Source organism: Scleropages formosus, chromosome 8 (genome assembly GCF_900964775.1).
Source record: "Scleropages formosus chromosome 8, fSclFor1.1, whole genome shotgun sequence".
NCBI classification, from domain to species: domain Eukaryota; kingdom Metazoa; phylum Chordata; class Actinopteri; order Osteoglossiformes; family Osteoglossidae; genus Scleropages; species Scleropages formosus.
Genome location: NC_041813.1, coordinates 8,344,198 through 8,358,344, shown reverse-complemented (window position 1 = coordinate 8,358,344; position 14,147 = coordinate 8,344,198). Strand labels below are relative to the sequence as shown.

Sequence of the window (14,147 nt, the reverse complement as noted above, 5' to 3'; positions counted from 1 at the left end):
CAACAGCTAACCATTTTCAAAATCTGTCTTCAACGCATGAAATATATACAGATGCTGTTGTTGTGGCACAGTCTCAAAATATCATTATCAAAAATTCATCTCCATTTAAAAAAAAAAATCCATTGTTTCTTAATTATTCTGAGAAAATAATACATCCTGGGAAAAATAAAGGACAGAACAAGGTTATATTATGGATTCTAAGGCGCTACATTAAGATCTTAAAACACAATGTACTTCCAGTTTGAAATTAAAGTAACATCTTGGGGAAAATGTCTTTAGTAATAATGAGGCAGCTTTCCCCTTTTTAAATATCATATAGCAAATTACCACAATACTTGGAATGTGGTTTAGCTTTCATTCTGTGGTAAAAGGTTACAAGTTACAAAAAAGACACACTTGGTTGTTTTTCATCATATATAATATATATATCCACACTCGCACCACATTATCACAATGTTCAAGATATTTAACAACGACAGCACCAAGAGTTTTGTTTGATGTATGACTCACCTTCACATTCATTCTTTCATCATTTCCAGATATACTAATCATCTATTAATTACAGACATGAATAATTTACAATAAAATAACAATTTTAGTTACAATTCTCATTTTTCTTTCCATTATACTACAATAATTTTATTATGCAACTCTCGTCCTTAATCTTCCTGACTTATAACTGATGGTACAGTTTTAAGGAACTTTACATCTTGTAAAAGGATCATATCTTCTAGAATTCTCCAGACCTTGCATCTTGTTACACTTGTGCTCTCAAAAGTCTCCTTTTGCAGCAAGTAACATTATTTTCAAGGTTGCGAGCAGCTTGCAAAAGTTCAAAAGTTTTAAGACAACCACATGCCATCTCCGTTCCCTATTTCTTAACTTTCGAGTCTTGAAATGGACTTTAGCTTACCTCTACATGGCAGTCAGGACTACAATGCTAATACATTAATTACAGACAAAAAAGTGAAATACTGCATGTTTGAGACATAAAAGTCACAGATTTAGACCGTGTTCAAATAATGTTGGGAGAATCCTCACAAAACCATTATGAAAACAACACGCAAAAAAGTTGAACATGAATCATGTATTGAATCATGTGTTTTTCATTGTTTTGGTCAAATAATTGGTAAAATGAGGATCTTAATTTAACAATATACTGCAGGAAACTAAACGTACGTATACCTTATAAAGTTCTTTCGCAAATATTTAAAGATCTAGTTTTCTTGAATTTTGAAGATTATTAAGGGCTTTGCGATTTTTCCAATCTACAATGTTATCCTTTTATTTCACAAGCTTTCCAGTTTGAAAATGTGCTACCTCTACATACATGTGTGCTGTTAGTGTATTAAAAAGAGAAAAACACACAAACACAGAAAACGGTGCTGTATCATGACACTCACCCAAACTGCTCATATGTCGATTAACTACGTATTTCCGTAGAAGCTTAACGTTATGGTGTATAAACAAAACTGAAACAGGTTTATTTTCTAAGCTTTTTTGCTGTAATACAAACTTGGACCATCCTTTTCAAACAATGAAAAATCTAGCTACAAAAGCTACAGTTTACTGAAAATATAATTTCATTGATATTTTCAATACTTTCATAATCTCTTGGTAGACTGCCCCTTCAAGCATTTTGTATTTATAACTTTGAGTTAAGACTTTGATTTAGTGCAAAAGCTTTGAAAATCACCCTGTTTTGTGGAGAATAAACAAGTGTGTGTCTATATATGTATTCACTGAGGCATCAGTGTGTGTGGTTGAATATCTGAACAACAGTAAATGATAACCAGCCCACGAACATAAAAAGAAGGCAAGAGAGATAACAAACATAAAGAAAGAAGTTTTTAAAGGATCATTCCAGGACTTTTTTATCCATGGTCTCCTTGCTGTTGGTCCGGGAGTAAGGTTCAAATGCGGAAGAGCTCAGGTAGCGGGCGGATAGTTCCTGCAGGTTCCCAGCCAGAGAGCCAGCCATGGACAGGGGGTTTGAAGAGATCCGAGTAGCCACGGTCCCCAAGAGGGAGGGCATGGAGAAGCTGAAGAGGCCATGGGCAGAAGGGGAGCCCTGGATGCCAGTAGCTCCCCCAGCGCTGGTCACGGCTGGCAGGGGTGGGCTCCCTGCTGTCCCTGAACTGCTGCTGCTGCTCCCATTGCTACTGTTGGCAATGCCCATAGAAGGACCACGGAGTGTGGAGCCCAGGGCACTGCTACCACAGTGCGGCAGGAGGCCTGGCAGCCCAGGTGGGGTGAGCAGACGGCCCTGTTCCAGGAGCCTCAGCACACTGCAGGTGGCTGCTGTCTCTGAGACCACGGACCGCAGCTCAGAATCCTTGCCTTGATCCTTTTTCTGCTTTGTCCGACGGTTCTGGAACCAAACCTTTACCTTCAAGAAAAAAAGAAAAAAACAATCAATCAATCAATCAATGATGAATGAAAAAAATACATAAACATGGAAACACACAGCTACTAATTTGCCCCTAAACCTAACATCTGACCTTCTAAATATTTAAAAAAAAAAAAAAAAAAAATTTCTGTGTGCCAGTTCTAATTTACTTTTTTCTCTGTTAAGGGTTTGGTTGCCTATAAACAAAATTGATTGGTGTGTCAGCTGAAAGTTGAAATAGACTACATTACAACAATGTGACCTTGCACAATGAGGAAAACAAAACAACTGGCAGCCATGATTGTGAGCCATGAAAAACAGAAATGTGCAAGAAAAAAATAGAGCACTCACATAACCGATATTGGTAATGTGTACACAGTTAAAACCAGTTCAGTTACACAAAGAAAACTGCCAAAACTGTGCTGTTACAGTACAAAAGATAGATGTGAATTAATTGGATAAACAATAATATGCGCTGTTGAAAAGATTACAAAGGCTTAGAAAATGTTGGCATTCAAAATTTCTCTCTCCATTGTATTGTAGAAGTTCTCTGTGTTTGATACCATACACGGGGATCACAAAGTGCCTTTGTCATGATCAGAAATGTAAAACGATCAGAGATGCTATTGAGTGTGACCGAAACAGATCTAGGCCTGAACAGGAGTTTGATCTTTGTGCTGTCAAATTTCTAAATTTATTATCCACCAGCACCTCCTGAAAGCAGTTCTGTATAGTGATACTTTGTATTGCAGCTTTGAACAATGAGCAATCTAAACACCAATTCACAAATTCTGCACTTTGTGTATTTTAAACGTACTTTAAACGGATTATGATTTTTTCATGATATTAACCTTACACGCATCTTCAGAGAAAGGGGAATTTTCTTACATTTACACGATTGGATTCTAATCATTACAGCCAATGGAATCCATTAAGACAAGGACCAATACAATGCAATAACTATGAATGGCTTTCTAGCGATAACGCATAATTATGAACTAATAAAGAAAAAAATAAATTTAAAATCAAGGATCTGTGGTGTTAGTGTCTTTGTGTCGTACTTCTATTCTGTCAAAAGGCCATAAAAATTATGAGCTGAAATCCCTGTAAACAAAGCACAGAAATGTATATGCGCAGAATAAGGTAAAACAGCTTATTCACAGAACGATTACTGAAGCATTACATTCTTCAAGGACAAAACTGAGTGATTGTGCTACTGAAAAAGGCACGGTTCCCACAATGGTTTAGACAATATTTTACTTTGTTAATTTTGTTTATACAACATGCTCCTTAAAGCACATTTTATCTTAAATCTCTCATTGCCTCGGTTAATTTTTTTCTTCTGTAAAAATGTCCTACACAGAAAAATGTTTAATGAATGTAAAAGGACTGCAATGAATGTATAATTTCTGGCAGTCTGTCTGTAAAGAAACAGTCTTAAAGTGAAAATACTGAAGGAAACCCCTTTTTCCCCTCAGGCATTTATAGTCTATACATTTATTGGAATCCATGTATCTGATGCATTTTGAAACCACAATTACAATGATCTTTCAAGTTTTAGTTTTCGGATATTGTTCGACACGTTTTAACGGACGCAGATGCACTGACGGGAAACAAAAGGTCTGAGTTTCAAGACATTCTGAAAACCTCGTCATCTTTAAAAGGCCCTTAAAGTCACATGAAACAAATTTAACTTCTCCCATGACAAAAAAAAACACTATTTTGGTCCTTGAAGCCACAACTGTTGTACAGTATTATTAACTGCTACCCAAGTGTTGCTTTGGGGCCTTCACTAGATGATAGTTTTCCCGTTTAATTACCGTTTAATTTTCAATTATACTATAATTTAAACACGAATGCTAAAGTGTCTTTTCTCGTCACGGAATGCAGAAGGTCTGTCTCTGAAAAATAAATCGACCTGTAGACTAAACAAACAACGAATAAGCGTCATTAGCCATCTTACAAAAACCTTAACAACGTAGCCTGAACTCTAAAGCCCCGAGCTCCGTCACACCGCAGTAAAAATGTAATATTTAGTGATTTCTAAATGTGTTTTTCTTTTTTTTTTTTTTCCCCTCGCCCTAACAGTGCGACCGCGCGCCGTGACCTCTGCATGACCCCGGCGCTCCGCTCGCGCGACGCAAACTTTCTCTTGCGCCGCTTTGGATAAGAGACCCGGCGGGGATTCGATCACAGGGGACCATGCACCGAATATATACAACAACAAAAAAACATTAGGTTAGCAATAATAAATAAAATCCTGGAATGTAAGAAACAAACCATAATGGGGAGAACTGGCGGTGCCTCAAATTGCGCATGTGCGTGTCACAGATCGTTCCTGAATGGCTGTAGTGCAGTATTTGTATACGAAACTGTGAATAAAAGGTGTGAACTGAATCCTTACGATCAGATCGCTGTAGCTAAACGTTAAAAGGGCGGAACGAATGAAAATTATATGTAGATGTCAAAACCGAGAAAAAGCTCGAACCGACAGCGATCAGCATTAAAATGACATTACCACGTTCATGCAACAGAGAAATGGGAAAACAGTTTTAATTGAAACCCTGGTTTGTTTCCAAATTAGTATCGCTTCATTAAAAATGAGGCGCGCGTAAAACACATGAACGTCTGCTGGAATATCAATACGTGTGCGAACTTTCAACTTTTTCATTTCCCAGTAACATGATTAAAATGATAACTAGTAGTAACAAAAACGGCGGGGGGATTCTCTTCGTACGACTTCAATGTGCTGTTTTGCCGCAGCAGAAGAAGGGAAGGAAGGATGATACGTTCAAGGACAGGCTGCGAGACGCGCCTTCTCGGGTGATCGCGCGCCCTCACGTTGCTTTGTTCGCGCTTGGGGGCCGCGTGGGGCCCCTTACCTGAGTTTCGGAGAGGTTGAGCTGGCGCGCGAGCTCCGTGCGCTCCCGGCCCACCACGTACTGACATCTCTGGAACTCCATCTCCAGGCGGTAGAGCTGCTCCGCCGTGAAGGAGGTCCTGGTGCGCTTGGGTCTGTCTAGATCCAGGCCCTTGGGCAGGATGATCTCTCTGATGGACCCTTTGGCGTCTGCAACGCGAACAACGCACTCGCCGGTCAGTTTCATCACCTCTCCGAAGATGATAACCTTTAAAAATTTACAGTTACAACCCTAACCGGCATTTTTCTTCAGAACTTCTAATCGTTAATTGATGCCCATACTCCTAGATCTTTTTTTTTTCTACACAGAAAACCATATTATACCATATATAAATATACATTCCATTCGTTTATCAAAATATCACATAAAACGTGTACTGATTTTATATATTATACATATAAAATAATGATGGAGATACGATATATACCATACTGGTACATAGTACATCATAAATACCATACTGGTTAATACGGCATAGGTCCCATTTAAAACGTAGTTGGTATTTAACAGTACTGTGCAAAATTTGTGTTATGGCATTTTTAAGAATAGCAAAACAGACAGAGATAACGTAGATAACAGTAACGGTTGCACTTTTTATATAGAAGATGAGCAATACTTATGAACATGTCCTATGCCATTCATCAAAAATATGACATTATGCAGAGTTCAAATATATAGAAATTAAACAGGATAACAACAAAATCCGAGTCCTGAGTTTCAGTTCTATACTCTACACTGGAAGCATGTGGCTACCTTCACTTTTTACTAAATTTAAGAAGCCAAAAAGCTACAATTTGCATATTTAAAACATTTTATGTAATTAAGTGCGTGGATAATTTTATGTAATTTGGTTTGCAGGTAAAATCTGTTTCAGTTATGTATATATACGTTGCCTCACCAAGTTTAAAGATATTGTGCGGATTATTTTTTTTTTCTCTAATATAAAATGTCTTTGTTATTGGTGTTATTTCACTGGACAACATAGTTCCCAACTAATCCAATTATAAGTTCTGCATCTAATTTTCGCCAGTTTGAGAATTTATAGTACAGATCCTCCCAAATTTTACAGGGTCCTGTCCTATTGCCTGGTTCAGCACTGTAATCCCATCTGACATTGTATGGGAATAAATCATTGTAAATAGTCTCCGTAAAAAAATGACAGTTCAAGTTCTGTTCAAAAATTTTAGGTGTCTCTTTATACTTCACATACTTTAGATTTTCAGAAGGAATCTGCTTTGTAAGAGAGTTGTTACTTTTTCATGTTGATAACCAAGGGTACACTGAAATAAACCTCCAAATTTTTTTTAACCGTTTTCTCAAGTAGTACCAGTAGATTTAGAACCTTTACAGTATAATTATTACTCATATGTGATGGTTTGCAGTTGCCGTCATAGTAAATGAACGTACTCATTTAAAAATCCTGTAACAGGGCTGAAAAATGATACATTATATCACCCATAGTGAAAATATAATTAGCAATATAATATACATAGTCGTAATCACACTAACTTGGATATTCATACGTTCGCATAATTTTTTTAAAATAAAATACATAATAATAAATAGAAATAAATAAAACGATGCTCTACGCAATTAAAAAAAAAGCTGGCCGTGATTCATCTATGTGAAATTATTTGGCTTTCAATCTGATCGAAAAAAAAAAAAAAAAAAAAAAAACACCGTTCCTTTCCAGCGCAGAGCAACAACACACAAAATGCGCAAAAAAAAAAAAAAAAAAAGGTACAAATTCAGTTTCCTACTTATTCCACGGGAAGAACATTCATTGCAAACCATCACATGGAGGGGGAAAAAAAGAATTAAGTTTTTAAACAATTATTTAAAAAAAAAAAATAAAAAAAACTGGACGTGTACAACAGTAAAGTAAGGCGCACTGATTTATTTCTGGTGATCCGACGTTGCTGTTATGTGCTCGGCTCAGGAAGACGCCTCTATAGCAATTTCTGCTCTCAATTTCTGCTTCTATCCGGTGTCTTTAACCGAGAAATTGCAACCCGGAAGCAGAGTGGAGATGGGGGGGAAAAAATGAACGTTTTATGCGCTGCTTTGGCACCAGTCAGGGTACATTTCCAAACGTTTCCTAGACGCAGGAGACAGCAGAGTGGTCCTGCACACAGAATGGAGCTAAATGACATTTAAAGACAGGTGACAGAGCAGCTCAGCTCAATATTCCGCCATTAGGCTTTGTGTACTCGTGGTGTAATTCATTTTTCCAAAGATATCACACACACACGCACTCACACACACGTACACCCGGACGGAGCGAGGGAAAGTACGCAGCTGGAGGCGTCCTTTCCTGTATTCGTGCTCGGTGTGTTCAAGGTTTAAAACGTTAAGCGTTCCACCATTACGCCTCGTCCGGTAGGTGTGCGGAACTGAGAAGGACGGTCTAAGCAGTGCTTCGTTAGGCGTTTCGCTCCGCTCCATACAGTGAGAAAAAGAGAGTGAAGTGAGCAGGACAGCGCTGGAAGCTGGAATAAGAAACCTCTCACCTCGCACCAGGATCCGCCTGCAATAGTCCGGGTCTGCCGAGTTCCCCCGGTTCTTCTCGCAGTTTTCCGCTGTCCCAGAAGCAGGGAAGGTCTCCTGCTGCTCCTTGAGAAATGATTTGGAAAGGTTTCCCTGGGAATCCTTGCCCTCTTTCCCATCCTTAAGTCCGTTCTTCAGCACCATTCCTGACTCGTTCTCTTGATTGTATCTGACCTCCATGCTCACTTACCTCTCAAGTGATTTTTTTTTTTTTCCCCCCAGTTAAAAAAGAAAAACGGACCGTGGAGGGTATTGGTTGTTGTGTTGCCTCGATGATGTAGCTGTTCCTTTTAAACAGAACCCTATAGAAGCAAAGTCAGCTACCTAATGCGAGGGGGGATCTTTTCCTCATCCGCGTCGATTCTCAGTTATTATTGTCCAAACTCACTTGCCCAATGATCATGGACTTGCCACTGCAACTCAACGGTGATTTAATGCCCTTGGCTTATTACATGCACATCTACTTGATAGATGATCTCCAAATAATCAGACTCACAGGCAGAGCCACACTTGCTGTTTCAATTGATTACGGTAATTTTGCAGCCTCCACATTTGCGTAACCTCATGAATACACTAAATTGTTTGGGTAATATATCAGGTCCTAATGGAGGGGCTTGAGCGCTCCGTCCCCCCAGTCAGACAGCATTCAGCCAGGAGGATCAAGTGAAATGATTGGTCTTGGTCTGCGAAAGCCTCTTGCAGCACACAATCACCCAGTGCGACTTCCAGAAAAGTTCCCGGTCGCTTCACTCTGCCGTTCCAGGTGCACGGCCAGCCATTTTCCACTTTTCAACTGGAGTCGGTTGCTTGGCCGCACTCATACACAGAATTCTCCTCCACGGTGTCTTTCGCCAATCAACGGCCCCCCGTGCCCAGGAGCTTGCCGGTGTGGGGCTATCAGAGAGCGCAGAAGAGGGAGAGAGGGAGAGAGAGAGAGAGAGAGAGAGAGAGAGAGAGAGAGAGGGAGGGAGGGGGGGTGGGAAGGGGGGAGAGAGGGAGAGAGAGAGAAACAGAGCAGATGATGAAAAAAAGTTACAAAAAAAAAAATTGAATCCTCTTCCGTTGAAACGTTCAGTGGGAAAAGATGCAGATTTATAAAACAGCCCTGCTCACGCGCTGGCTGTGTCAAAGTGTCCCGTGTTGTCCCATACGCTGCTCGAGGAACGGCTACGGCGGGAGACACAATGTGGACCAAGTCATTAAGAGCGAGTCCCCCTTTTCATATATACATGCACAAGGGGAGCAGGCTGTGCATATAATCTTAACTAAAGGTCCACACGATACAAAAAGGAGGACAAAAAGTGTCTTAACTCCCCACACACCCATGAAAACCTGCCCCCCCCCCCTCCTGCTACCCACCCACACTTAGTTATTTCATTGTCAGCTCAACAATATCTACGGGAACAGCAGTGGCCAGTAATCCAATAAGACCATTGATTAGGCCACAATGATTCAATTCAAGGAAACAGCCTTGTGCAAGGAACATGCTTCAGCCCTTCTCGTCACCTTGCAGGCCAGAAGCCCTCTTCACCCTCCTCTCCTCATTCATTCCTTTATGGGAAACGGAGAGGAAAAGGAGCGAAAGATGGCAATTATCTAATTGGACTATTAACAAACAATTCCCTGAGTGTGGCTGCCAGGGAGTAGTCTTTGGGTGGGTTGAAAGGTCACATGTTGCGCTAACCTTCTTCACCGAGTGTTTGGGAACGGCGGGCTGGAGTGGAGAGAGAGGGCTGAGGAAGGCAAAGTGGGGCAAACAAAGAGTTTCTCTGGCAGAGCACTCCTCTAAAAGCGCACGTGAGTCTCACCTTGAGCGCTGTGAACTTGCCACACTGGTGAGTTCGCACTTCTTCTACGCTCCGTAAGCGAGCATGTTTCTGGGTGCACTTTTTTTTTCTTTTTTTTTTTTTTGCCAAAGTTGTGTGTAAAGTAGGTTGTCACAGCAATAATAATTTTAAAAGATGGAAGTGTTAAGGGCGGGATTGTATTTATTACACATCGCGCGTTGTCCGAAACCGCTTGCCCCAAGCTGGGTCGCGGTGAGCCGGAGCCTAACCCGGCAACACGGGGCGTAAGGCTGGAGTGGGAGGGGACAAACCCAGGATGGGACGCCAGTCTGTCGCAAGGCACCCCAAACAGGACTCGAACCCCAGACCCACCGGAGAGCAGGCACAGGCCGAACCCGCTGCACCACCGCACCCCCCATACAATATTATCGTATTTGTTATTAGAACAATTGTCTTTATTTACATTATTTATTAGAGCATTGTATTTATTATTAGAACAATAATAAAAAAAACTTAACGATTAGTTATTATAGCCGTCCTTATTCGTGTGACATGTGAAACACGTACGTGTGTAGAGCCGAGTATTCGTTTTCTGCCACGACTCCTCTAAATGAAGAGCGAGTTTACTTTGGATCCAACAAACCGGGATCATGCCGAATAACCGCTGGGCTGTTTTCTTTGGCTGGTCTCCCACAACCAGGACACCCCTGGAGCCGACGTAAAAACAAAGCGAATGCACCCAGACGCTGCGCCCTGCACTGTGGGCGGCTCCTCAACTCCCGCTCGGTCCAGGCGTTGACTTTAGCTTAACCGGCACATGGCGGCACGCTGCACCTCAGGGAGCGTACGAAAGCTCACCGGGAACCCTTACAGTGACCATTCCGTCCGGGCAGAGCCTTCTCGACACAAGCAGCAGGCAGCGTGTCGAAAAGAGCGACCGAAGTCATGTAGAAGTGAACAAATTGCTCCGACGATTTTCAAGCAGCTCGGTGAAGTGCATTAATATATCCTCGAAAAGCTGTTATAAAAACGTTACCAGAGGCGGAAGAGACAAAAACATCAAGGTCCGTCGACGCGCAAATTGCGTTTTATGTGCTAATGTTGCCTTAACACATCCCGACAAATTAGCTTCTAATTGCCATTGCAAACCCGTAACAAAACTAAATGGCAAACGGCAAGTGTGATAAAGCCACGTCACGCGCATTCGTTTTTGGTGTTTTCATCTGGGTTCCTATTTTCAAATATTACCTTTTCATTAATAACTTCAAATAGACATGTAGGTTAGCCCCTGGTGCATGATTTGGAAGATTTATCATCCTTATTTTGAATCAAGCCTCTCTGCTTCATCAATACTTCTTTACTTACTGTAAAAAAAAAAAAAGGAATTTACCAGAGTTTCCCGCAATACTCATAACTCAATTCTTTATATTCTGTAGCTGAAACAAGGTTGCCCATGAAGAAAACCGCCAGCACCTCCGTTCTGGGTGCCTGTATTGAAATTCTAAAAGCCGCAGCTGCAAAAATTTTCATGGAAAACAATAATTTTAGTTTGATATTTCAAAGTACGTATTCAAATTGATAATTCCTTTAAGACTAATCAACTGTTCGTCTTTTGAGTTTGTATCATTAAGAACATATTCCACTGCTAAAATCTACACGCATTAGGAGGTATATTGAAAAATCCCAACACATTAATATAACTAACTCAAAAAGTAAAGCAGTAAAAGCAGAATCACCAAAACAGTAACAATTAGAGCGTCTATGTGACTATTATAAATGGGAAACGCTGTAAAATGTGTTTTGATGATTGTGTGGTTTATGACGGCTGCAATATGTTATGAGCAAAAAAAAATCTACTGGTACCATGTACATACTTTTTTGGTAGAAATGTGAGAACTTGGCATATAAAAATAAGAATTGGGCAAAACAATATTGTACTTTAGCTCTGTACAGCCTGTCTTGTTTGGCTCATATATTTGTGCCTATAATAAAATGTTTAGGACCTTTTTACAAAGCAATTTAACTTCTGTAGTACAGTGTATTTACAGCCTAAAAACTAATTGTGTGTTTTACTTCAGCAAGTGACCAAATCATAATGCGCGGAGAGAGGCGCCAGTTAAATGGAGCCATTATTGTCAAAACCAAAATTATATTGCTTCAGAAAGTGGTGGTGGCTGTTTGGGCAATACAATAAGGAGCTTGTTACTTCGAGAAACTGGTTTGAATTGGCAGCTGAAATTGTCTGCCTCGGACGAAATAACACATCTGAACGTATGCTGGAATTTTCATCCTTGTTTGACATCGGTTTGAAGTTAAACCTCTGAACCTATAATGGCGTGTTTTGCCGTCCCAACAGATACCGCAGATGTGAAATATCAGCGTTGTGAAATGCAACTTCTTTTAATGGTCGGCAGGGTTTTACATCTAACGCGGAGTGTTTAACGCCACCGTTGTTGAAATTTGCCAAAGAATTTGCTTTAAAGATTCAGTGGAAAACATGGTAAAGTGGTCTTTTGTTGCTCTGTCAAAAGATTTCAACTTTGAAACTTTCAAGTAACAACCATGGGAGTATTCAAACCCATACTGTTAATGAGAAATATGAGGAGTCCGTGATAACGTTTATCACCTTTACATTTAACTCTCAAATGTAAGTCTTGCTTTGCGCGTTGTAATGTCCTTAAGAACGGTCTTAAAATCTGTGATAACGCAGGCAAGTCGGCGCTTTTTATCGAGGAACCGCTCTCCCAAAATCTTGGCTGTCATACAGTACCGTACTTAGAGAAAACAGAAGTTTTGCAAGAACACAACATAGTGAAATAAAAAAAAAAATCTGCCTCATCTGGATACAACAATGAACTCTTTAAATATAGAAATTTGAAAGACATATCAGATACATTTTTTCTCTCCCTTGCTTAAATGAATGTATCACCCCTACAATGTATGATTTTGATAGTTTTGTGTATTCAGTATACTGCTATTGAAATTCAAGGCTATTGTGAACATCCTAGAGAACATCATGCTGATATATATATATATATTTTTTTTTTAAATCTATGAACAGTTCAGTTTTCATATTAAATTTGAAGTTTTCTGAAATAGACAGAAGAGTGACCCTACCACAAATTCATTATTGTTTTCTCTGGTATCGCTTTTTTCTAACTTTTAAATAGTCAGTCACTTAAGTGGATAGTTTAATTTTAAAAGTTTTTCCACAATTTACCTGTCCTTGTCTTTTGCCCCATTGAAAACTTCCACATAACAAAGGGAGGGAACATTTTACAAGGAAAAAGCCTTCATGCACCGGGCCTGTGCTTTTGTAAGATCTACAGCTCTCAGCAGGAGTAATCCGCTGTAATTCTCAATCAAGCAATACAGTTAAGACAAGGTTAAACAGCGAGCGCTCCAGCCACTGCACTTTCTACCTTTCAGAGTGTTTGAAAAAATCTGTCCTTATAATCATTTTGGTCCCATGGATTTCACTGCTCATTCCTTAATATAAAGTGAGAATGACAATATCCATTGTTTTAAAAAAAAAAAGCCAGTATGTCGTTATACATTTTTCACATCATACCACTGTTTACAATAGAACAAATGTATTCAACAATAATACTTTTTAAAACACATATGTTTTCTGCAGCTCCTGTGCAAGAGAGACAATTCTTTCACAAAGACACCTGTTGTTAATATATAGGTGGCCAAATAATACAATGGCACTGCAGATAGAAATGGAAACTGAACTGATTTAAATGTTTGTAATACAATATGTTGGGGGGTAAGTGTCAGCAAAGCATATAGAATATAACTTCTTCTGTGTCAAAATATGATATGAAAGCATGTCATAACATTTTTACCTGATATATGACTGTTGCAACAGGCTTTGAAACTCATCAGTTTCAACAGCCATGTGGAACTTTCTGATTTCCTGTAAATATGGGCTCTGGAACCTGCTTCATGCCATAAATACTGAGCATGTACACTATATTAGCAACTTTTTTCGAATTTTTGCATGCTTGCTCGAATAAATAAAATAAGTGTTTACACCTTTAGCGGCTTCAGCAGCTGACACCCATATAACCTGACTTATTGGAAAATGTGGAAAGTTAATGTGACGCATTTGTCTCCTATGATCACAGAGTACAGCCACTATAAAGAACTGGGTGTCGGTTAAGTTCCTTAACATTTTGTGGCATACGATTTGGCCGTAATTGTATTAAATGCACGTTTGAGAGGTGCTACTATCACAAATGTGGGGGACAGACAATACGGGTAATAATAACACAGTAAAGCTGCGCCACCATTGTGTACTTGCCTTTATAGGCGTATCTTAAATATCTTAATGGAGGCTACAATGGGGTTTCTCTTGGCAAACATCCGAACACACCGCCTCAGAGCTATTACTCTGGAGCCAAATCGGCCACTTGGCAATAATGACTCAGAGGCTGAAATTTGAGGAGGGCGTGACCATAGTTCCCCACAATGGGTACTGTCGGGACCCCTGAGAGC

General features: G+C 39.9%; 1 protein-coding gene across 1 annotated transcript; it reads right to left on the bottom strand.

Moving 5' to 3' along the window:
- Positions 1 to 1,630: 1,630 nt before the first annotated feature.
- Positions 1,631 to 8,037, bottom strand: vax1 (ventral anterior homeobox 1). The gene is made up of 3 exons (XM_018766206.1): positions 7,821 to 8,037; positions 5,272 to 5,459; positions 1,631 to 2,389 (listed from the first exon to the last, which is right to left on the bottom strand). Exons 1-3 carry the CDS (start codon positions 8,035 to 8,037, stop codon positions 1,859 to 1,861), a joined length of 936 nt encoding a protein of 311 aa, XP_018621722.1. The 3' UTR covers positions 1,631 to 1,858.
- Between the last annotated feature and the right edge of the window lie 6,110 nt (positions 8,038 to 14,147).

Coding starts and splice junctions, on each gene's coding strand:
- vax1 (XM_018766206.1), bottom strand. CDS start 8,037: ATGGAGGTCAGATACAATCAAGAGAACGAGTCAGGAATGGTGCTGAAG. Junction 5,460..7,820: donor CAGGCGGATCCTGGTGCGAG/GTGAGAGGTTTC, acceptor TTCGCGTTGCAG/ACGCCAAAGGGTCCATCAGA. Junction 2,390..5,271: donor TCAACCTCTCCGAAACTCAG/GTAAGGGGCCCC, acceptor TTTTTCTTGAAG/GTAAAGGTTTGGTTCCAGAA.